Below are 25517 nucleotides of genomic sequence, written 5' to 3'. Positions count from 1 at the left end.
AAACTAAAAGGCAACCAACTGAATGGGAGAAGTTATTTACAAATGAAATTTCTGATAAGGGGTTAATATCCAAAATATATAAAGAACTTTTAGAACTCAACACCAAACTGCGCCCCCCAACCAATAATCCAGTTAAAAATAGGCAGAGGACCTAAACAGATATTTTTCCAAAGAAGACGTACAGATGGCCAACAGATGTATGAAAAGATGCTCAACATCACTAATTGGGGAAATACAAACCAAAACTGTAAGATATCACCTCACACTTGTCAGAATGGCTAGAATCAAAAAGATAAGAAATAACAAGTGTTGGTGAGGATACAGAGAAAAAGGAACTCTTCCTTGTATGCTGTTGGTGGGAATGTAAATTGTTGCAGTCACTGTGTAACACAGTATGGAGGTTCCTCAAAAAACTAAAAATAGAAAAACTATATGATCCAGTAATTCCACTACAGGCGTTTACCCAAAGAAAACAGCAACACTAATTCAGAAACTATGCACCCCTGTGTTTATTGCAGCATTATTTACAATAGCCAAGACATGGAAGCAGCCCAAGTGTCCATCAGTGGGATGAATGGATAAAAAAGCTGTGAGTATATATATATACATATATATACTCATACTATATACTATAAATATATATAATTATATATATATAAAACACACACATATATACATAAATACACAAAATGGAATGCTATTACTAACCCATAAAAAAAGAATGAGATCTTGTCATTCACAACATGGATGGACCCAGAGGATATTATGCTAAGTGAAATAAGTCAGACAGAGAAAGAGAAGTCAGACAGAATGACAGAGAAAGACAAATATCAAAATACCTTATCACTTACATGTGGAAATCAAAAACAAACCAACCCCACAGAAATAGACTCAAATACAGAGAACAAACTGGTGATTGTTGGTGGGGGGGAATGGGTGAAGTAGGTAAAGGACACTATTAAGAGGTATGAATTTCAGGTATAAAATAAATAAGTCATGTAGATGAAAAGTACCACATAAAGAATATAGTCCATGATACTGTAATAATGTATGGTGACAGATGGTAACTACACTTATTATGGTGAGCGCTATGTAATGTACAAACTAACAGAACACTGTATGTCAACTATATTTAAAAAAAAAAGCATTCATTCACTCACTTGCTCATTTTTTCATTTCAACTAACACTTTTTTAGAACCTACTGTTGATCTGTGCTAGGCTCTGGGACTACCAGATAATCTCTGCCTTAGCAGAGCTTAGAGTTTTTTGCAGGGAGACAGACTTATTAATTTGGAAGAAATGACAAGACAGGATGTCTGAAGAGATATGGGAAGTGAAGGAAAAGGTAAATCAAGGATAATACTGATTTCTGCTCTGTACGATTAAGTAGATGGTGGAGCCATTTTCAGAGATGAAGAATATTAAAGGTGGAGTAGAGTCAGCTGGGGATAGATAAGGATTCTCATTTTATACATTCATTCATTCAAAAGACATTTGTTAACTGAAGAAGGGCAGATCACATCTATGAGACATGTTCAGTAGGACCCTGAATACAGAAGTCAGGAAATGAAGAGACAATCTTAGCAAAGAATGCCTGATTACCTCTTCTACTATAATACATGTTCAAATGCTTATTTCAAAAGTGAGTATATATCCTTTTTCAACAATTAGGATTTCCTTAGTATCTACTATGTGAACACAATGAACGAAACAAGTTAAGTCTGTCCTCCATAAGTTTACATCCCAGTAGTCCATGCCCTACATCTACACACTCCTCAGCATGCCCGCTATGGCTGTCTTCTGCCCCAGGCTTTACCCTTACTGCTCCGTCAGGCCACACCATGCTTCCAGGAGGCGAAAGATTACAACCAGACATGCTGCTCCAGAAAGAAAATGTTGCTGATCCTAAGGACAGAAGTAAGGACACCTTGATTCTGATCCTTTCCTTAGTCTTTATGTCCTTGGGATGTATACTGTGCTTAGTATCGGCCATAACATGGTACAACACGAACTTTCCACAAGGCTTAAATACATGCACAGACATACCGCTCACAGGTAAAAGTTGTCTAAAAGTTTTATTAGATAATATTAAAAACCTTCCCCATATTTTGATTCTTACATAAGCATTGAGATGAAGTTTCAGAAACTATGTATTTCTGGAATTTTAAGAAAATCTTACAATTATGGAATTGACATTCTATAAAAGGAGTTCAAAGGCATAAATGAACATGTCTTCTGTGTCTTAAATCCTCTCCTAGACTCCTAGGGCCTAGAAATGTGTTCAATTTTGATCTGATGGAAAAATACTGGGGTATTTGTGGCTCTTCTAATAATCATAAAAACACAGACTTGTAGAAGAACAAATGCCACAACACTAAGGTTAAAGGATTGAAATAGGGGCGCCTGGGTGGCTCAGTGGGTTAAAGCCTCTGCTTTCAGCTCAGGTCATGATCTCAGGGTTCTGGGATCGAGCCCCGCATCCGGCTCTCTGCTCTGCGGACAGCCTGCTTCCTCCTCTCTCTCTCTGCCTGCCTCTCTGCCTCCTTGTGATCTCTGTCTGTCAAATAAATAAATAAAAATCTTTAAAAAAAAAAAAAAAAGGATAGAAATATAAAAAGGAAAACAACGTAAAACATGGGACTACCAGGACCTTTCGGCTTGGAGGTGAAGTCTCATAGGGCCTACCTGTAAGGATACAAGGTGTTGGATTAGGAGTAACAGGGAGAAAGGGAGAAAGTCACGTTTTTAGGACTGGAAGATTACAGATTTGGGAAAGGGAGCCACAAGCTATGCTCCTGCAGTGGAGGGAGAGCTGATCCCTAGCTCCTGAGAAGTATGGCGGAAAATGTTTTACACAATCATTGCCATGTGGCAGGCTGGAATTGACAGGTTCTCAAGGAGTCTACACCTTAGCATCCCACCAGGAGTAAACGTTCTGAGCTAGGACCTGTGGCCTGAAAAATAATAAGATGGCACAACTCCAGCTTCAGGGTGGGGACATCTCCTCTGCCTTACAGAGCACAAAGCAGAAAGTAGTCAGGGTCATGGTACTGCATTGCTGGCTTGGGCAATGCACAGATGGTATATACAGGTGGTAAGGTTGAGCTATGTGATTTGAGCTAAGGGAGTGTGAACAGCAGTAATAATGAGAAAATATCTTCCTCTGGCTTCTTACTCCAAGGCCCAGTTGTTCAGTCTCCCACGTGGAAGGCCCTGCCCACAGGTTTTCATCTATGGTTTTCACGACCCTTAGGTATGGCATGTGTCTTCAAATGAACCACAGCCAGGGTAGAGATACTTTTTGAGGGGCAAGGGTCCATAAAAGGCTGGTAGTTCCCCACCCAGACTTGAGTAGTACAGGGTAAGGGCAGAAAAGATCAGAAAAATATTGTGCGCAAATTGGTTTAGTCACTCCTATAAATACTCTGACATTAGATAATGTATATGAGGTGCTTCACTCTGAGCTGGGTTCTTAGCAAGTATCAAATTTTACTACACACTCACTGAGGTATACTCGTGTGTACCTATGTACACATTTCTCTACCACTCTGGCAAACAGTCTGCACAGTCACTCTGTTTTCTGGACCAAAAGGTGGTCAAGGCTCCTGGGTGCAGATAGGCAAGATTCAGCCACATAAATGTCATTTCAGCAGCATTGTAGACAGACATTGTAGAAAAAGCCCAAGCCAGGGAGCTGCAACCTAAAGATGTTCACTCTTGCCTTATCTAGCCAAAGATGCACAAGGCTGGGGCCGAGGAGCTGAGAAAAGGATACAGGGCACAGTACCACCAAGATGGCAAACAGAAGAGGCCATAGTAGAGCAGTTTTCTGGGGCAAAGACTCCACTGTGAGCCCACAGAGCCATGGGAGGAACCTTTTAGCACATAAGATTTTGCCACTCACCTCCCAGCTCTTCCTCCATCCTTGTCAGAGGCCTAGTGGAGACTAAATCCCTCTTTGGTCTCAATCTCACATTCTGGCTTTTCCTCCCTGGCCTTCCTACATCCATATTTTCTTCCTTTTTGCCTACTTTCATCAACCTCCTGAAGCCACCTTTTCAGATCCTCACCCAGCCCTGTCACAGGAGGTCTGTCTCCCACGTGGGGCATCCTAAAGGGCCAGTTGGACTCCTGACACATACCTGACACGTCTAATCCAATTCTGGCATAGTCAACACAAAATACAAGTGCCTAATCTGATCATACTTGCCCTCTTCTTTTTGTCTCAAGCAGATTTAAAAAGGCATAATTTCAGGTAAAACCAGATTATTAGACAGCTATGAAATCATCTTCATTAGAACCTGGTTATTTCACCCTGCAGAACTGCTCATAAACCTCTCTGCACAGTGATATGCACAACACTGAACAAAGACTCTTGAAAGCTGAGACTCTTGAAAGCATACGGTATGAAAATGGAAATGCTTAGTAATGACAAGTTGACAATCCTATAAAATGGAAGTAAGTGCTTCAGAAATCAAAGAAAAGCAAAATTTTTAATGGGTTCTCTAAATGGGTAATAGTCTTGAGTCCAGTTATATAAAACCTACCTTTCACCATTAGGTCCCACTCTGTTGATTAATTTTTCCATGGCTTCCTCTGTCTCCTTCAGTTTTTCTTGCAGGTGAACAAGCTCAAAATTGGCTGAAAAACAAGTATCAGTCTAAGAACCATCATACACACCTCCAAAAGCTCTTTTCTGAAACTGGCTGGCTGGGACACCCTGTGATAATTCCAGCTGGTTCAGAGAATCAGAGAAGAGACTCTATATCTCTCCAGCTGATCCAGTCAGGACACAAAGGGTACCAAAGGTGTGAGCACTGAGATCTAAAGGATACATGTGTGGGGAATAATTGAACAAATCACTCCTCTTACACATAGAAATACAGCAGGACCAGCTAAAGAAAATACATGAGAAAAACAAAACAAAACTCAACATGGTCACCCAAGAGGAAAAGAAGAAGATAGACCTATCCTTTCCAATCCAAATGATGCCTGAGGGTGAAAGTACTGAACCCGCAAGGTACTTTAGAAAAGGAGTTAAGACCCTGAGACGAGCATTCATTCACCTGTGTTTGAAAACATCTGGAAGATCACAGTCTCAGTGCTGCACTTCTTCAATAGGGGGCAAATCCTGAACTAGGGCTGAAGCCTCCCTGCCCCAGGTTTCCTACCCTTGTCATTTGGGGTGAAGTGGTGTAACCCTGGCCCCCAGATTCTCAAGAAAGATCAACAGATCAACAGAGATCACAATGATCTGCTGACATTAACACTAAGACCCTAAAAGTAGAGCAGAAAAAAAATAAATCAATTAGTATATGAAATGAACTTTAAGGCAGCAGGAAAACAAAATGCTATTTATTACGCAGATAATCCAGTTTTTCTTCACTGTAAAATATTGTATTAAAATACTGTATTGTCTTTTAATACTTCTAGAACAAATTCTTATGCATGCAGTTAACATCTGCAAAGTGTCTAGAAGACTATGCCACATAAATGTTTAGGTTATTTTTATTTTCTGCATGATTCAAAACAGAAGGTTAAGCAGATATAACTGCTACATTATAAAACAGTTGTTCTTAGGAATTTTTAATTCTGTTTCCAATGCATTATGTGACTGGATACAGAATTTGCTATTTTTTTTTTAAGATTGTATTCATTTATTTGACAAGAGAGAAATCACAAGTAGGTAGAGAGGCAGGCAGAGAGAAAGGGGAAAGCAGGCTCCCCGCTGAGCAGAGAACCTGATTTAGGGTTCTATCCCAGGACGCTGAGATCAGGACCTGAGCCGAAGGCAGAGGCTCAACCCACTGAGCCACCCAGGCATCCCCAGAATTTGCTATTCTTTGACAGAGTCCAAAAATCTCTTTATAATTATTTTACCAATGCACATACCATCACTGCTGGTTTGATGTTATCTCAATTAAGAACACAAGAACTTTCTTAAAGGATTTCTTGAATATTTTGTAGGATTTCTAAAAAGGATGCAGACTGTGACTGGGGTATCTGCTTCCACAGAGAATCTGGAGTAAATCCAAAAAGCAGTTATGGCTGAGGGCAGATCTTCAGCAGCTCAGCTTCACTTCACATTGCTGCTGTCTCTCTTTTAAAAACTTCTGAAGAGGCTTCATTATCCACAGGATAAGGCGATTTGGCCTCCAAGGCCTTCAACAACATGGCTTAACCTACCTACTCCTCAAGGCCTTCTTTCCCACAGCCACCCTATGTCAGGCTGTGTCTTCCTCAAGCCATCCCGTCTATCGGACAGGACCTAGCTCCAGGTCGCTTCCCATAAGGCTTTCCCCAAGTCCCCTTTTAGATAGTAAACTTTGCACAAGTCATTTTCATCCCAGACTATGAATTCTTATGAGGAAGAGCAATGCCATATACATTTCACTTCCCCCAGAGAGCATAGAATATTCTACTTGGCCAGTAAATATTTGATGAACATGTTTTATGAGTCAGAAGTATTATTTTTTAATAATAAAAATTTTTTTTATAAACATATAATGTACTATTAGCCCCAGGGGTACAGGTCTGTGAATCGCCAGGTTTACACACTTCACAGCACTCACCATAGCACATACCCTCCCTCATGTCCATAACCCCCCACCCTCTCCTCCCCTGCTCCCCCCGGCAACCCTCAGTTTGTTTTGTGAGATTAAGAGTCTCTTATGGTTTGTCTCCCTCCCAATCCCATCTCATTTCATTTATTCTTTTCCTACCCTCCCAACCCCCCACACTGCATCTCCACTTCCTCATATCAGGGAGATCCTATGATACTAGTCTTTCTCCGATTCATAAGTCAGAAGTATTAAACCCAGTCCCTAGATCTAATAACTGGTTTTGGCAAGGACTTGATCTCTCTCCCTTTAGTTTTCTTGTGAAATAAAGGTATCTGCTACAAATATCCTGAAGTCTGGAAATGAGAAATAACTCCAAATGTGAAATATTAATTGGCTAACATATAAAAAAGTAAACAGACCATTTTGTACTTTTTGTAACTCTCTTTCTCTTAAAAGCCAACATCAGTTTGGAAACTTGAGAATTCCCAGAGCTTAGGTAAAAATGGCATCAGATTAATTTGGAGCAATTTCTGAGATGTGCTTTTTAAGACATAGCCAGACTGTCCCTCTGACTGTATGATGGTGGTGCAACCCAATAAGACTTGTGCATATACTGAGAAGGAGCACTTACTAATTGTCCTGTGGGTGTTTCCAGCTGCGGCAGTAGAGCATTTCCGATCCTCTGCAGTAGATTTCCCCCTTGAAAGCTGGGAATTGAAGGAGGTATAGCACATCAACAGCAGCTCAGAACCTCAAAGTCATGGAACCCCTCATATTAAGTGAAAAAAGAAAAAAAAGGTTGGGAGACAAAAATTAAGTCAGAAATCAAATCAAGTATCAATATCAGAGAAACATTTCAAAAAAAGAAAAAAAAAGAGATGAGAAGAACCAATAGAAGGCTCCCAGGAAGGGCACTTGGGTGGCTCAGTTAGTTAAGTGTTTGCCTTCAGCTCAGGTCATGATCTCAGGGTCCTGGGATGGAGCCCCACATCAGGCTCGCTGCTCAGCAGGGAGTCTCCTTCTCCCTCTCTCTCTGCCCCTCCCTCCACTCCTGCTCTCTTCTCCTTCAAATTAAAAAAAAAAAAAAGAAAGAAAGAAAGAAAGAAAAGTTCCCAAGAAGTGAAAAACCATCAAGGCACAAGAACAAAAATCAATCAATCAATCAACCAATCAATCTCTTTCCAGGTCATCTGCTTTGCCTATACTCATCTAAAAAAGGGGATGTGCAACCCGTAGGGCCGTTCTTACGGAGGCAACTGAGGACCCCTGCAGAGTTCCTGGGCAAGAAGGACTTGCTTCTTATTCTGTTAAAAGGGCAGTGAATATTTAAGATTTCCAAAATGGATGCACAATGTGACTTCTGCTCTACTTCTAGGCCCATAGCTTGCTGAAGTCTGCCTGGAGATGGAACTTAATTGGGAGTCAGCTTTTAAAGGACTTAGTGCATGTCTCCCCAAAGCTGGGAGACATCAGGCTTAGTTTCAGGATTGGCAGTTTTGTTTCAGAATTACTACAGTGGATATTAAATACAGCACCTCACACTCCTGGAGTGGGAAAGGAGGACAAAGTGGTGTTGGTAATGGTCATTATGTGGCCTCACAGTGGCTACTTGGAAGTCACTGTGCCAAACCTAAAGTTCTCCTTAAAATATCTTTGTGCTTTTTCAGCTTGCAAAGACATCCAGTATAAACAACAAACAAACAAAAAAAGCCCACCAAAAACTGGGGTGAGAGGGAGCTTCGACCTTTATTGCTATTTATTGACCCAGGCACAAGTCCTGATTCTGCATTTCTAGTTGTGAATTCTTGCACAAACCGTTTAAGCTCTGACCGAAGATCTTCTCTTCTATAAAACAGAGAACAGTTATCCTAAGTATCTCATAAAGAGGAGGCAAGGTTTAAAGATGATTTGAATAAAGGTTATGAACTATAAAGAGTTTTAATGCCAACAATGATTTTTATTATGACACTAGATTTTTTATTGATATAATATGATCAAGATGATTCCACTTACCTTAAACAGAATATACAGTATGTATAAAAAAATCCCAAAACCATAGATTGGAATAATCTGTCCCATCAGGCCTCTTCCACTTCCTCCTCCTCCAGTGCCTCCACCTGATCCTTTGGCCTTTGCAAATGCCTCTGCAAGGTGAGACCTCTGGAAACGAACACCAGGGGTCTGGCCATCTGTGGGTGGCTGGTGATGATGCATCATAGGTGGAAATCGACCCAACTTTCCTGAGAGAAATAATCAATATTTCTTTTATTATTTTTTTAATTTTTAATTATTTTTTTAAAAGATTTTATTTATTTGACAGACAGAGATCACAAGTAGACAGAGAGGCAGGCAGAGAGAGAGAGAGGAGGAAGCTGGCCCCCCACTGAGCAGGGAGCCCGATGTGGGGCTCGATCCCAGGACCCTGGGATCATGACCCAAGCCAAAGGCAGAGGCTTTAACCCACTGAGCCACCCAGGCACCCCACTACTATTTTAAATATAGCTCTTATGAAAACACCTCATGCACTAAGGCATAAACAACAGAAGCCAATTCAAACAAGTTAAGAAAAAAACAGGAACTTGATTCTAAGGATACAGAGGGATCATACAGATAACAAATATGATGTGGCAATCTCTAGCTGTTTGCCAAACCTATTTTCTCTTCCTTTTAGGTCCACAGATTGATAACATTTTTCAGCTTCCTATGCAGTTAAATGTAGCCATGCAACGGAGTGCCAGCCAGAGGAATGGGAGTGATATGTGCTGATGCAAGGCCTGGCCTATAAAACTTCCCATGTATTTAACTACACATTCATTTGCCACCTGCAGGCTTCATGCTGATCTAGGGAGACCTCTGAAGTCATGTGATGAAATGGCAGGGCCTCCATCAATCTAGGTTACTGAATAACTGTGTGGCAAGAGCGGTTCAATGCTGCCACCCACCAACTTAGAACCATCTGGATCTGTTCATGTGAGTGATAAATAAACTTTTATTGTGTTAGGGCCATTATACACTTTGGAGTCTGTTATAGCAGTTAGCCACCCCTAACTACTACAGAAAAGGAAGTGCAATCTGGTTTCGAAAGAGAAAAGAACCAAAACTGGGAAGCCATCAGGATACACGACAGCTACTCTCACAATCTACTGCCATCTCCCTCTCCATGGAGCCATAGTCTTTTTCCTGTGCAGATCTTCTTTATTCTCCCTTCTGGCAGACAATTTCTCCAGCTTCTTTGTGAATATGGAGAAAGATGGGCACCTCAAAACTCTTCAGTTTACATGTCCTTCAAGACTCCAAGTTCCTTGGAGGAAGATTTTGATTACTCTGCCTGGGGAGGAATGCATTCCTTTCCAGTCAGCTATTGCTGGGGAGAGAGGAGTCATGTATCACAAACAGGGTCACAGGGTTCTGTAAGTGGAAGCACAGGGCTTAGAGAAAGAAGTGTGCATCAATTTTCTTTCATTTTTCCTCCATTGGGGCAGTCGAACATTAACACCAACTATCAAGCCTCCTGAGAGCCATAGGTGAGAAAGGAAAGACCTCTCTTCAAAAGGCCATGTAAACACGTTTGGGGGGGGGGAATCACTGGGAGTTAACACTATAGAGCAGAAAACAGGAGAGAGAAGACAGCTTTCATAAATCAGACTCCAAAAATACAAACTATATAGAGAAACACTGTTAGATTTGACTTCAACAAAATTAGATTTCTGTTCAATCTACCACAACAACTACACTAACACACTCTACTACACACTCAACAACTACCGCAATCTACTACAACAAAAAACCTTGTTTGTTGTGCCACAAATGGGGAAGGAGCGAGATGGCAGAGGAGTAGAGTAGGAGACCTAAATTTCCTCTGGTCCCAGGAATGCAGCTAGGTAGTTATCACACCGTTCTGAACAACTACTAAGGAGATGGAAGAACTCAAAAGGAGATCAAAGAAATGAGCAGCAATTCTATAAACAGAAAAGCGACCACTTTCTGGAATGCAGGACATGTGGATAAATGAATCCAAGGTGACATACGGGAAGACTGGGGGGGCTCCATCACTCAGTTCCCAGCAAGTAAAAGAGCAACTGAGCACAAAATCAGAGATTTTAGAAGTCTGCTCTGCTGAAAGACATTGCTCTAGTGGCTAATCATAGGGTGGAATCCTTGCTGGAATAGTGTGGTCTCAGGACCCTTGGGGTCACAGAAAGACTGGGGGTGTCTGAATGTGGCAGAGCTCCCAGGTATCGGAGCGGGGAAGCCAGCTGCAAAGACGAAGTCGAGGTGTGGGTTCTCAGCTTGGGGTTGCCATAAACCATGATCTGAGTTACAGTTGGGCCACTGCTTTTCGAGCAGAGACCCCACAAGTGGCAGATTCAGGGAGACCCCCCCCTTTCCTCCATGGGGAGGAGCAGTGCAGGAGCATGCTGCAGGAATCTGCTGGGTTTGGAGACTCCAAACGGGGCTGTGTGCCAGAGACAGAAACACTCAGGCACAGGCTGAGTGTGCTTGGAATGTGGCTGGAGACCAGGGAGACAGGAGGGATTGACTGCCTTTCTCTGAGGGCTCCCTGAAAAGGGTGGCCCCGAGCTCTCAGCTCCTCTGGGCCCGGAGATTGGGAGGCCACCATTTTAATTTTCGTCCTCCAAAGCTGTATGGAAAGCTTTCAGGGAGCAAAAGCTACCGAGAGCAAATCCAAGCAGATTGCTTAGCCTCGCCCCTGGCAAGGGTGGTGCAATCCCACCTCGGGCAAAGACTTTCGAGAATCACTGCAACAGGCCCCTCCCCCAGAAAATCAGCAAAAACATCCATCCAAGATCAACTTTACCAATCAATGAGAACTGCAAAACTCCAGAGCTAGGGGAATACACACATAGAATTCATGGCTTTTTTCCCCCTGATTCTTTAGTCTTTCAAAGTTTAATTTTTTTAATTTTATTTTTTTCTTTTGTGTTTTTTAATTTTTCCTCTTTCCTATTTTAACCAACATCTTATCAATACCTTTTTAAAAAACTTTTTTCATTTTTATAGTCATATTTTATCCCTTCTTTGTATTTAACCTTATTTTTTGTATACATGTAAGTTTTTCTGTCTTTAAAATTTTGGGATACAGTTTCTTCTAAGAGACCAAAATATATCCTAAATCTAGTGTATGGCTTTGTTCTAGTCTCCTTCCTGTTTTTAATTTTTTTTTTCAATCAACTTATCTAATCAATTCTTTTTTAAAAACCTTTTAAAATTTTCACCTTTATAGTCATAGTCCACCCCTCTATTGTACTTACCCTTATTTTTGAATATATGTTTTTCTTTCTTTAAAATTTGGGGAGGCAGTTTTTTCTAACAGAACAAAATACACCCAAAATCAAGTGTGTGGCTCTGTTCTGTTCAACAGCCTGATGATATATACATATTTTTTCCTTTTCTTTTACTCCCAGTTGCAGGTCTCTTCTGATTTGTTTCATGTATATTTTCTGGGGTCGTTGTAACCCTTTCAGCATTTTGTTCTCTCATTCATCTATTCTTCTCTGGACAAAATGACAACGCAGAAAAACTCACCTCAAAAGAACAAGAGGCAGTACTGACTGCTAGGGACTTATTCAATATGGACATCAGAAAGATATCGAAACTAGCATTCAGAATGACAGTTATAAAGATCCTAGCTGGGCTTGGAAAAAAGCACAGAGGATACTAGAGAATCCTTTTCTGGAGAAATAAAATAACAAAAATCTAATCAAGCTGAAATAAAAACAAGCTATTAATGAGGTACAATTAAAAAATAGAGGCTCCTACTGCTAGGATAAATGAGCCATAAGAGAGAATTAGTGATATAGAAGACCAAATGATGGAGAATAAAGAAGCTGAGAAAAAGAGATCACAAGACCACTGGATCACAAGGGGAGAATTCATGAGGTAAGTGATACCATAAGATGAAACAATATTAGAATAATTGGGATCCCAGAAGAAGAAGAAGAAGGGGGGTGCAGAAGGTATACTGGAGCAAATTATAGTGAAGAACTTCCTTAATTTGGAGAAGGAAACAGGCATCAAAATCTAGGAGGCACAGAGAACTCCTCTCAAAAATCAATAAAAATAGGTCAAAACCCCATCATCTAATAGTAAAACTTACAAGCTTCAAAGACAAAGAGAAAAATCCTGAAAGCAGCTTGGGATGAGAGGTCTGTAACCTATAACAGTAGAAATATTAGATTGGCAGCAGACCTAGCAGGCCAGAAAGGACTGTTCTGATATATTCAAAGCACTAAATGAGAAAAATATGCAGCCAAGAAATACTATATCCAGCTAGGCTTTCATTGAAAATAGAAGGAGAAATAAAAAGCTACCAGGACAAACAAAAACTAAAAGAATTTTCAAACACCAAAACCAGCCCTACAGGAAATATTGAAAGGGGTCCTCTAAGTAAAGAGAGAGCCTAAAAGTAACATAGATCAGAAAGGAACAGAGACAATATATAGTCACCTTACAGGGAATACAATGGCACTAAATTCATATGTTTCAATAGTTACCCTGAATGTAAATGGGCTAAATGCCCCCAATCAAAAGACACAGGGTATCAGAATGGATAAAACAAAACAAGACCCATTGATATGCTGTCTGCAAGAGACTCATTTTAGACCCAAAGACACCTCCAGATTTAAAGTGAAGGGGTAGAAAACAATTTACCATGCTAATGGACATCAAAAGAAAGCTGGGGTGGCAATCCTTATATCAGATAAATTGGATTTTAAGCCAAAGACTATAATAAGAGATGAGGAAGGACACTATATTATACTTAAAGGGTCTGTCCGACAAGAAGATCTAACAATTTTAAATATCTATGCTCCTAACATGAGAGCAGTCAATTATATAAACCAATTAATAAAATCAAAGAAACACACCAACAATAATACAGTAATAGTAGGGGACTTTAACACCCTCTCACCAAAATGGACAGATCATCTAAGCAAAAGATCAACAAGGAAATAAAGGCCTTAAATGACACACTGGACCAGATGGACATCACAGATATGTTCAAAATATTCCATCCCAAAGGAAAAGAATATACATTCCTCTTCAATCCACATGGAACATTCTCCAGAACAGATCACATCCTGGGTCACAAATCAGGTCTCAACTGGTACCAAAAGATTGGGACCATTCCCTGCATATGTTCAGGCCACAATGCTTTGAAACTAGAACCCAACCACAAGAGGAAAGCTGGAAAGAACTCCAATACATGGAGGCTAAAGAGTGAATGGGTCACTAAAGAATGAATGGGTCAACCAGAAAAATAAAGAATTGAAAAAATTCATGGAAACAAATGAAAATGAAAATACAACTGTTCAAAATCTTTGGGATATAGCAAAGGCGGTCCTGAGAGTTGAGTATATAGCAATAAAAGCCTTTCTCAAGAAACAAGAAAGGTCTCAAATACACAATCTGACCCTACACCTAAAGGAGCTGGAGAAAGAACAGCAAAGAAAGCCTAAACCCCACAGGAGAAGAGAGATAATAAAGATCAGAGTGGAAATCAATAAAAGAGAAACCAAAAGAACCATAGAACAGAGCAATGAAACTAGGAGCTGGTTATTTGAGAGAATTAATAAGATTGATAAACCCCTAGCCAGACTTATCAAAAAGAAAAGAGAAAGGACCCAAATTAATAAAATCACGAATGAAAGAGGAGAGCTCACAACCAACATCAAAAAAAAAAAAAATACAAACAATTATAAGAACATATTATGAGCAACTATACACCAGCAAATTTGACAGTCTGGAAGAAATAGATGCATTCTTAGAGACATATAAACTACCAAAACTGAACCAGGAAGAAATAGAAAACCTGAACAGACTCATAACCAGTAAGGAGATTGAAGCAATCATCAAAAATCTCTCAGCAAAAAAAAAAAAAAAAAAAATCTCTCAGCAAACAAGAGCCCTGGGCCAGAAAGCTTCCCAGGGGAATTCTACCAAACATTTAAAGAAGAATTAATACATATTCTCCTGAAACTGTTCCCAAAAAAAATAGAAATGGGAAGAAAACTTCCAAACTCATTTTATGGGGCCAGCATCACCTTGATCCTAAAACCAGACAAAGAGTCCATCAAAAAGGAGAATTACAGACCAATATCCCTGATGAGCATGGAATCAAAAATTCCCACCAAAATACTAGCCAATAGGATCCAACCATGCATTAAAAGAACTATTCACCATGACCAAGTGGGATTTATTCCTGGGCTGCAAGTTTGGTTCAACATCAGCAAATCAATCAATGTGATGCAATACATTAGTAAAAGAAAAAGATCCATATAATACTCTCAATGGATGAAGAGAGAGCATTTGACAAAGTACACCATCCTTTCTTGATCAAAACTCTTCACAGTGTAGGGATAGAGGGTACATACCTCGACATGATAAAAGTCATCTATGAAAAACCCACGGCAACTATCATTCTCAATGGGGAAAAACCAAGAGCTTTTCTCCTAAGGTCAGGAACATGGCAGGGATGTCCACCATCACCACTGCTATTCAACATCGTACTAGAAGTCCTAGTATCGGCAATCAGACAACAAAAAGAAATAAGAGGCATCCGAATTGGCAAAGAAGAAGTCAAACTATCACTCTTTGCAGCTGATATGATACTTTATGTGGAAAACCCTAAAGACTCCACTCCAAAATGCTAGGACTCATACAGGAATTCAGTAAAGTGTCAGGATATAAAATCAGTGCACAAAAATCAGTTGCATTTCTATACACCAACAACAAGACAGAAAAAAAGAGAAATTAAGGAGTCAATCCCACTTAATATTGCACCCAAAACTGTAATACCTAGGAATAAATCTAACCAAAGAGGCAAAGAATCTGTACTCAGAAAATTATAAAGTACTCATGAAAGAAACTGAGGAAGACATAAAGAAATGGAAAAACATTCCATGTTCATGGATTGGAAGAACAAATATTGTGAAAATGTCTATGCTATGTAGAGCAGTCTACACATTTAATGCAATCCCGATCAAAATACCATCAACTTTTTTCAAAGAAATGGGACAAATAATCCTAAAATCTATATGGATCCATAAAAGGCCCCAAATAGCCAGAGGAATGTTGAAAAAGAAAACCAAAGCTGGCGGCATCACAATTCCAGACTTTAAGCTCTATTACAAAGCTGTAATCATCAAGACAGTATGCTACTGGCACAAAAATAGACGCACAGATCAATGGAACAGAAGAGAGAGCCCAGAAATGGACCCTCAACTCTATGGTCAACTAATCTTCGACAAAGCAGTAAAGAATGTGCAGTGGAAAAAAGTCTCTTCAACAAATGGTGTTGGGAAAATTGGACAGCCACATGCAGAAGAATGAAACTGGACCATTTCCTTACACCACACACAAAAACAGACTCAAAATGGATGAGAAACCTCAATGTGAGAGCCGAATCCATCAAAGTTCCCGAGGAGAACACAAGCAGCAATGTCTTCGATTTTAGTCACAGCAACTTCTTCCTAGACACATCGCCAAAGGCAAGGGAAGCAAGGGCGAAAATGCACTATTAGGACTTCATCATGATCAAAAGCATTTGCACAGCAAAGAAAACGTCAACAAAACCAAAAGACAACTGACAGAATGGGAGAAGATATTTGCAAGTGATATATCAGAGAAAGGGCTAGTATCCAAAAACTATAAAGAACTTAGCAAACTCAACACCCAAAGAACAAATAATCCAATCAAGAATGGGCAGAAGACATGAACAGACATTTCTGCAAAGAAGACATCCAAATGGCCAACAGACACATGAAAAAGTGCTCAATATCACTCGGCATCAGGGAAGTACAAATCAAAACCACAGTGCAATACCACCTTCCACCTGTCAGAATGGCTAAAATTAACAAGTCAGAAAACAACAGGTGTTGGTGAGAATGCAGAAAAAGGGGAACCCTTCATTGGTGTGAATGCAAGCTCATGCAGCCACTCTGGAAAACAGTATGGAGTTACTTCAAAAAGTTGAAAACAGAGCTACCCTATGACCCAACAATTGCACTACTGGGTATTTACCCCAAAGATACAAATGTAGTGATCCAAAGGGGCACATACACCCAAATGTTTAGAGCGTCAATGTCCACAACAGCCAAACTACGGAGAGAACCTAGATGTCCGTCAACAGATGAATGGATATAGAAGATGTGGTATATATACAATGGAATACTATGCAGCCATCAAGAAACCCAAAACCTTGTCATTTGCAATGACGTGGATAGAGCTAGAGGGTATTATGCTAAGTGAAATAAGTCAACCAGAGAAAGACAATTATCATATCATCTCACTGATATGAGGAATTGGAGAAACAAGACAGAGGATCATGGGGGAAGGGTGGGGAAAATAAAATAAGATGAAACCAGAGAGGGAGACAAACAATAAGAGACTCTTTTTAAAAAAAAATTTTTTTTTAATTTCTTTTCAGTGTTCCAGAATTCATTGTTTATGCACCACACCCAGTGTTCCATGCAATACATGCCCTCCATAATACCCACCACCAGGCTCACCCAACCTCCCACCTCATAAGAGACTCTTAATCTCAGGAAACAAACTGAGAATTGTTTGAGGGGAGGGGGATGGGAAGAGTAGCTGGGTGATGGACACTGGGGAGGGTATGTGCTGTGGTGAGGACTGTGAATTGTGTAAGACTTATGAATCACAGACTTGTATCCCTGAAACAAATAATACATTATATGTTAATTTAAAAAAAAAGAATACCACAAACAGAGCTAAAATAGATGACAGACAAGGAAAAGCTCCTGCAACATCCAAAATTGACAAGAGATAAGGATTGACATGAATCAACAATTGACAAGAATAGACTAGGAATTTCTATAATTTGATATAAAAGTCATAACAAACCAACAGAAAAATGGTCAGAAGTTATGGGTAGGGAACCTACAGAAAAAGAAGCTGAAATGATTAGTAAGTAAATGAAGAGATGATCAAATTCAAAATAAAAGCAATGAGTAAAATATAAATTGAAATAATAAGATAGCATTGTTCATACCGATCTGAAAGGCAAAAATTAGAAGGGTGGACAATAGCAAAGGCTGACAAAGATGTTGGGAAGATGGTAAACAGATACAGCCATTCTGCTAGGATATCTTAGTGACATCAAGTATGTCTGTGTCCTAGGTGATCCAGTGATTCCACTCTGGTGGACAAATTTCAGAGAAATTCTCAAATAGGATGGTCTATGTGCAAATTATAGACTTTACAGACCCATGTAAGAATGTTTGCTGTGACAGTAATATAGCAGGGAACTTGAAGTAACTTTGATTTCAATAACTGGAATAATGGAAATATGGAATTCTATATAGCTTTTAGAAATCACACTTTAGATGTAGCTACAGCAACATGAATACATCTTAAAAAGTGTGACATGAGTAAAAAGCAAATACCATTATGTAAGCTGAAGACATCATAATTATACAATATATTGTTCAAGCAAATATGTAGGTATGGGGACATAAACACAGAGTAGGTACATATGAATAGGAAAGAGAATGGGCATGTGGATTGAAGGTAAAGGGTTAAAAAGAAAAGAACAAGAAAGAAAACTTGCACTCGTGATGTTAATAAGGGGCTATAAACTGATGACTACCTTTAAAGCCAACTCTGTTTCTGAAGTAAGAAAGAAACTGGGTGGGCAGGCAGGGAGGTAAGACAGCTAGCCACTACTAGGTTTAGAAGCTGCCTTCACCTTGTATCCCTCTCTCAGCCAACTTCACTCCAATAATCCTCCTTTCCCTCCCAATAGGGACTTTGGAGGACATGAAAATTACAGGAAGAAGTGGTTTTTAAGAGGACAGCAACAAAAGCAGAGCTTCAGACGTAGAAGGAAACCAGGTCAACACTCCTCATTCTGGGTGCTGGTGACTACGTAGCTATTAAATTGTCAAGGATCTTAATATAGTAAATGGTGAGTAATGCCTTTAAGGCTACGATGCACCTTCAAAAAATGCCTAGCCAGCATCAAAGAAGCTAACCTTTCTCTTGAGAGAACTGGATATATCAGATGGCTAGTGTTCAATAAACTAGATTTAATATTTATAGTAATATATGTTATTGAACTTCATTACATTGTACTGAGAACACAGTCTCCAAAACTATGGCACAAAAAGTATTTTTTTGCATTTCTAAAATTTAAAAATGAAAAAAAAATGACAATTCTAAACACTACCCATCTCTCCTCAAAACTTTTATAGACTGTCAACCAGGAAGATTTACAGGACACCTATTTTTTTAAAAGATTTTATTTATTTATTTATTTGTCAGAGAGAGAGAGAGAGACAGAGAGCACAAGCAGGCAGAGAGGCAGGTGGAGGCAGAGAGAGAAGCAGGCTTCCCATCGAGCAAGGAGCCTGACACAGGACTCGTTCCCAGGACACTGGGATCACGACCTGAGCCGAAGGCAGCGGCTCAACTGACTGCGCCACCCAGGCACCCCTACAGGACAGCTATTATATTCAGGTCTCTATGCACAGGTTGGAGTGAGTCACAAATAAAATAGAAACAATAGTTCCCACATTGAACCATGCTTTTTAAAAAAATAGTATATTCAAAACAAACATGAACAAAAACAGACAGGGTATCATGGACCTTATTACTAGATAAACCAAATGTCTAAGTATTTGAAGAATGCAAAGAGAAAAGAAAGAGGAGTCAAATGGAATCAGTCACTGAAGGGAATGAGACACAGAATAAAGGAGCAAAAGCATGCCAGGAAGAAAGAAGAACTCTGCAACAGGAAAGAGATGAGAACAAAGAAATAAGAACAAAGAATAAAGAAGGCTAACTACCAAATTAGTTTGGTTCCATTTGGGGAAGTAACAAGAGATAAGGAGAGGGAAGTGGAGGTGGAGGGTTTAAATGCTAATGTGTGGTGGATAAATTTGACACTAGGGTCTAAGATCAGGGAAATGGTCTTCGGGTACCTGAAAGGGATGAGAAAGCAACAAGGCAGTAATTAAGCTCTGAGATGTTAAGGGCCTGAGGTGCTGGCTATGGCTATAAAGAGGAAGCAACAGATCCAAGGGCTCTGAGCATGAAATGATCAGCAGCATTGAGTATTGAATAGAATATAGAGCTAATGAGGGAAAGGGTCAGAAAACCCCAAGATTAGGAGTTTAATATACTAAGAGAAGATAATGGAAAAACTGGGTGGGCTTATGACAAGGGGAAGACTAGTACACATTTTTCACATGCTAAGTTCCAAGTGTTGGTGGCGCATTCAGAAGAACTTTATATTAGGCTACAGTTAGGCTTGAGAAGAAAACCTAAATGAAAAGTTAATTTAAAAAATAAAATGAGTGAACTATTCCCATATTAGAAGTGTTGGTGGGGGCGCCTGGGTGGCTCAGTGGGTTAAGCCTCTGCCTTCGGCTCAGGTCATGATCTCAGGGTCCTGGGATCGAGCCCCACATCGGGCTCTCTGCTCAGCAGGGAACCTGCTTCCCCCTCTCTCTCTGCCTGCCTCTCTGCCTACTTGTGATCTCTATCTGTCAAATAAATAAATAAAATCTTAAAAAAAAAAAAGTGTTGGTGGGGGGCACCTGGGTGGCTCAGTGGGTTAGAGCCTCTGCCTTCAGCTCACGTCATGATCCCAGGGTCCTGGGATTGAGCCCTGAATCAGGCTCTCTGCTCAGCAGGGAGCCTGCTTCCCTTCCTCTCTCTCTGCCTGCCTCTCTGCCTACTTGTGATCTTTGTCTGTTAAATAAATAAATAAATAATAAAAATAAAATTTTTTTTAAAAGATCAAAGGTTCTTAATAGACATTTCTCCAAAGAAGATATACAAATGGCCAATAAACACATGAAAAGATGTACAACACCAATAGTCATCAAAGAAATGCAAATTAGACCCACAATGAGATACACTGTATTACACCCACTAGCATGTAATTAAAAAAAGATAATAAAGTATTGGCAAGGATGTCGGGAAAATGGAACTCTCATACTCTGCTGGTGGGAATGTACAATAGTGTATTCACTTTGAAAAGCAGCCTGGCAGTTGCTTCAAGAGGGTAAACAAAGTTTCCATATGACCCAACAATTCTACTCTTAGGTATATACTCAAGAAGAATACGTTCACACAAAAACTTGTACAAAAATGTTCATAGCAGCATTACTCATACTTACCAAAAAGTCCATCAACTGACAATAAATGGGTAAGTACAATGTGGTATACCCATGCAATGGAATATTACTTGGCTATAAAAAGAATGAAGTACTGTAAATGCTACAATATGGATGAACTTTACAAACAATATGCTAAGTAAGAAAAAAAAGAAAGAGCGAGCCAGTCATGCAAGACCATATGTTACATGAGTCCATGAATATGAAATGCCCAGTACAGGTAAATCTATGGAGACAGAAAGTGGTTGCTTGGGCTGAGGGGTGGCGGGGGTCGGGGGGGAGAAGAGTGACCGCTAATGGGTATGGAGTTCTTTGTGTGTATGTAGGATGAGTTATAAAAATGTCCCTAAAATTGATTGTGGTGATAGCTGCAGAACTCAGATTATATTAAAAACCACTGACTGTACACTTTAAATAGATAAACTGCCTGGTATGTGCATTGTATCTCAAAGCTTTTTAAAAAAATTATCTACTCTAACCACCTGAGTTCAATACCCTCACCTTCCGTAAGTGGAGGTCCTGACTTTGCTGAATACCATCAAACAGGAAATTCAGTAGTGCCCCCAGGAAGCTCATGCCACCTCTGAACAGCTCTGTCAGAATAGTATTCTTTATATTGAGTTAATGAGTGAGTAATGGGAAGAAAGGAAATAAAATGTAGGGTTTCCAACAGCAACACTGAATGTGATGTGGCAAGAAGTAGGGAAATGACTAATGAAAGAGCTTGTAGACTGGAATCAAAGAAGAGCCAAAAAGTGGAGGAATACTATTTTCAAAGATTAGAGAAGGAATTGAAGAGCAATGGAACAGATAGGCTAGGTGGTAAAAATAGGTTTTATATCACAGGAGAAATCTCAGCATTTTGTATTTCGTATAATTTTTCACAGAATTCACTACTGAACAATTAGTGTGCCAGTCACAGAGATTAAAGTAATAAATAAAACAGAGGCGCCTGGGTGGTGCAGTCATTTAAGGGTCCAACTCTTGGTTTAGGCTCGGTCATGATCTCAGGGTCATGGAATTGAGCCCCGCCCACATCCTGCTCTGTGCTCAGCTCCGAGTCTGCTTGAGATTCTCTTTCCTTCTCCCTCTGCCCCTCCCAGTCGTGGGCACACGCTCTCTCCCCCTTCCCTAAAATAAACAAATCTTTTTTTAAAAAATGATAAAACAGAGCCCCTATCTTTAAACTAAAGGGTTTACAGATGAGCAATATAGTTCCAGCAACAAGGCAACTGTGCCTTAACCATCAAATCCAATAGCTTTTTCCCTCAGGTCTCACTCTTAAGACTTAACTATAATACAAGAAAGTGATTACCACATACTACTCATTCAATAAAAATGGGATTAATCTGAAAAAATCCTTGTCAAAGTCTCCTGCCTTAATCTCAATGGCACACCACACTTCTGGGCTCTTCTTTTCCAACTGACTGGTCTTCCAACCTATTCTTTCTCAGGCTCATGCACAGGTTCTTCTTTAATCTTCTCCCTGAGATCTTTGTCTCAACATGTTTTCAAAGATTTTATTTATTTATTTGACAGAGATTACAAGTAGGCAGAGATGCAGGCAGAGAGAGAGCGGGAAGCAGGCTCCCCGCTGAGCAGAGAGCCCTGGGATCATGACCTGAGCCCAAGGCAGAGGCTTTAACCCACTGAGCCACCCAGGTGCCCCTGTCTCAACATGTTTTTTCTTCATCCTTTTTCCTTTGACGAATTCATTCATTCTCACGGATCCATTTTAAGTTCCAAAACGTACAGCTCTAGCTCTTTTTCCCCTCGAGCTTCTGTCTCTTATCTCTAAATTCTGTTAGTATATACATCCTTTTGTTGGACTATCATGTTCAAACCTAAAAATGAAACTCACTTCATCTTCTAAAACCTGCTTTCCTCCTGTGGTTTTGTGTGGTGTTTTTGTTTGTTTGTTTGGCTGTTGTTGTTGTTGTTGTTTTTAATAGAGTCATTCTCTCAGACCTTTAGGCTTAAGACTTATAACCTCTGCCACCTGTGACCAAGGAAATTCTTGGGATGGTAGGCTAGGGTCAGAATGCTCAACTTGGAAGAGATTTTTTTTTTCCTGTAAAGTTAAATGCCCTCAGCAGGAACAATTTTACCTCTTGGATCTTAGTACCACATTTCTTAGAACTGAACCCAGAAAGTTTAGAAATTCAATGGCTATAAAACATTTGGAAATAATTTTTTTAAAAAGCAATTTTTAACTAGACATCTCAAGTGAAATACTCCAAGTGTACAAAAAAGTATAAATGATAATGGATGAGCACTTGTACACCTGTCTACCAGAGATGTAACTGCAAGACATGTGTACTCTCAGAACATCAACTTTATACTTTACTATGTTAAGTATGTATTCACAAACTACATGTCTTGAGTTTTAAAACTTTATATTATGAATGGACAGTAGTGACCGTCGTATAGCAATATGAACATACTGAATGTCACTGAACTATAAACCTAATGGTTAAAATTATAAATTTATATTATGTATATTTTACATATCATAATTTTTTTTTAAATTTTTTTTTTTAGATTTTATTTATTTATTTGACACAGAGAGAGAGAGAGATCACAAGTAGGCAGAGAGGCAGGCAGAGAGAGGGGGGAAGCAGGCTCCCCGCTAAGCAGAGAGCCCCATGCGGGGCTCGATCCCAGGACCCTGAGATCACGACCTGAGCTGAAGGCAGAGGCTTAACCCACTGAGCCACTCAGGCGCCCCTTACATATCATAATTTTTTAAAAAGACCTTTATATTATATCATACTATACTCATTCTTCTGCAACTTCCTTTTCTGCCATTTTTCTGGGTGGGGATTAATATGTGGCCCAGAAATGCAGCATGTTGATTTGATATGTGTAGCTCCACAGTTCATTCACTCAAACTGCCATATAGCATCTCCTAGTATGTTCATTATTACAGTTTATTCACCTCATTCCAAGCTGATGAATATTTAGGTTATTTTCTATTTTTCACTATTATAAATGTTCTACTTTATATCTACATTACAAAGAGGATTTGTGGCTTTAAAAAAAATTTTTGTTTAAAAAAACAGCTCAAGAGGGGCACCTGGGAGGCTCAGTCAGTTAAGCATCTGCCTTCCGCTCAAGTCATGATCCTGGAGTCCTGGGATCAAGCCCTATGTCAGGCCCCCTGCTCATCAGGGAAATCTGCTTCTACCTCTCCCTCTGCTTCTCCCCCGCCCTACCCCTCCCTCCCTCTCTCAAATACATAAAAAAAAAAAAAAAAAAAAGACAAAAACAAAACCAACCAGCTCAAGAGATCAGAATATTAAAAGATATTAGGACAAGGGCACCTGGGTGGCTCAGTGGGTTAAAGCCTCTGCTTTCGGCTCAGGTCATGATCCCAGGGTCCTGGGATCGAGCCCTGCATCTGGCTCTCTCTGCTCAGCGGGGAGCCTGCTTCTCTTCCTCTCTCTCTGTCTGTTTCTCTGCCTACCTGTGATCTCTCTCTGTTAAATAAATAAATAAAATCTTTAAAAAAAAAAGATATTAGGACATTAAAATTGCACCTTTCAAAATAGAGAAAACAGCTGCGTTCACTATCTGCATATGTACTTAAGTATTCTCTAAAATGGGACTTGACTAAATCCTATTTATTGAACGTTTTCCCCATATTTAGGTTTATTTAATTATTAAAATTTCACCTAGCATATCATTTAAGCTTGACTATAAACTTAATGGATTTTAAAGAGTGAAGCTATACTTTCCCTTGTTAACAACCATCCTTATTGCTAAAAACAAAAACTCTAAAACTGTTAACAAAAGAGCTTTCTGAAAGCAGCATTAAGCCATCTGCAACATTTCATTCTTAAGACAAATCAATAAAGAACTGGATGTGTCTATGTTTGATTACCACAGTTTAAGAAAGATCCTTATGGGCCAACTCCTTAAGGTATGTAAGCTTCTCCCTAAATACTGTGGAAATTTTTTTTAAAAGATTTTATTTATTTATTTAACAGAGAGATCACAAGTAGGCAGAGAGACAAGCAGAGAGAGAGGGGACAAGCAAGCTCCCCGCAGAGCTGAGAGCCCGACACGGGGCTCCATCCCAGGACCCTGAGATCATGACCTGAGCCAAAGGCAAAGGCTTAAACCACTGAGCCACCCAGGTGCCCCAATACTGAGGAAATTCTAGAGACCAAATTTAATTCAGCATTACTTAAAGTGGAGCCTGGGACCACAGCTGACTGCATCAGTCTCCTCCAGGGGCCCCTCATCTTGTTACATTCTCCTTCTACCTCAAGCTGTGCTCTGCCCACCACAGCTTTGATATTTTCTGCTAGCTTAACCAGAATTTTTCTTCCTCTTTTACCAACCTCCCTACTCCCAAATCAAGCTACATACTGTTAGATACCTGTGTGTCTAAGTTGCTTAGCAGAGGGCTTAGTCCGTATTCCTTACGCATGTTAATTATTACGGTTTTGTTAGGAGTCACCTTCCTAAAGCATAATTCTAGTGGGTCTTGCCATTTCTCCGATCAAAAGCTTTCAATGAGGGGCGCCTGGGTGGCTCAGTGGTTTAAGTCTCTGCCTTCCGCTCAGGTCATGATCTCAGGGTCCTGGGATCGAGCCCCGCATCAGGCTCTCTGCTCAGTGGAGAGCCTGTTTCTCCCTCTCTCTCTGCCTCTCTGCCTACTTGTGACCTCTCTCTCTGTCAAATCAATCAATCAATCAATCAATAAAAAGCTTTTAATGGTTCCCACTGAAGACATGAGACTGTTACACAGGAGGCAGTGAAGTGAGTTAAATCAGTGCTATCTTC

General features: G+C 39.9%; 1 protein-coding gene across 9 annotated transcripts in view; it reads right to left on the bottom strand.

Moving 5' to 3' along the window:
• Window positions 1–25517, bottom strand: part of RIC3 (RIC3 acetylcholine receptor chaperone) — a 63974-nt gene that overhangs the window by 29624 nt on the left and 8833 nt on the right. For 5 of the 9 annotated variants that reach the window (XM_046015465.1, XM_046015457.1, XM_046015459.1 and 2 more), the window contains exons 2-4: window positions 8578–8804; window positions 7196–7271; window positions 4549–4642 (exon numbers count right to left, since the gene is read on the bottom strand). In XM_046015465.1, coding sequence (XP_045871421.1) covers window positions 4549–4642; window positions 7196–7271; window positions 8578–8804 — 397 coding nt within the window. Of the gene's footprint in view, window positions 1–4548; window positions 4643–5067; window positions 5161–7195; window positions 7334–8577; window positions 8805–15971; window positions 16056–25517 lie in introns of those variants that run through there. The other 4 variants (XM_046015463.1, XM_046015464.1, XM_046015460.1 and 1 more) reach the window with 3 other exon arrangements.

The sequence above is a fragment of the Meles meles genome, chromosome 8 (assembly GCF_922984935.1).
Source record: "Meles meles chromosome 8, mMelMel3.1 paternal haplotype, whole genome shotgun sequence".
Taxonomy (NCBI): Eukaryota; Metazoa; Chordata; class Mammalia; order Carnivora; family Mustelidae; genus Meles; species Meles meles.
Note: the sequence above shows the minus strand (reverse complement) of the source record. Positions and strands in the feature narration are given on the sequence as shown.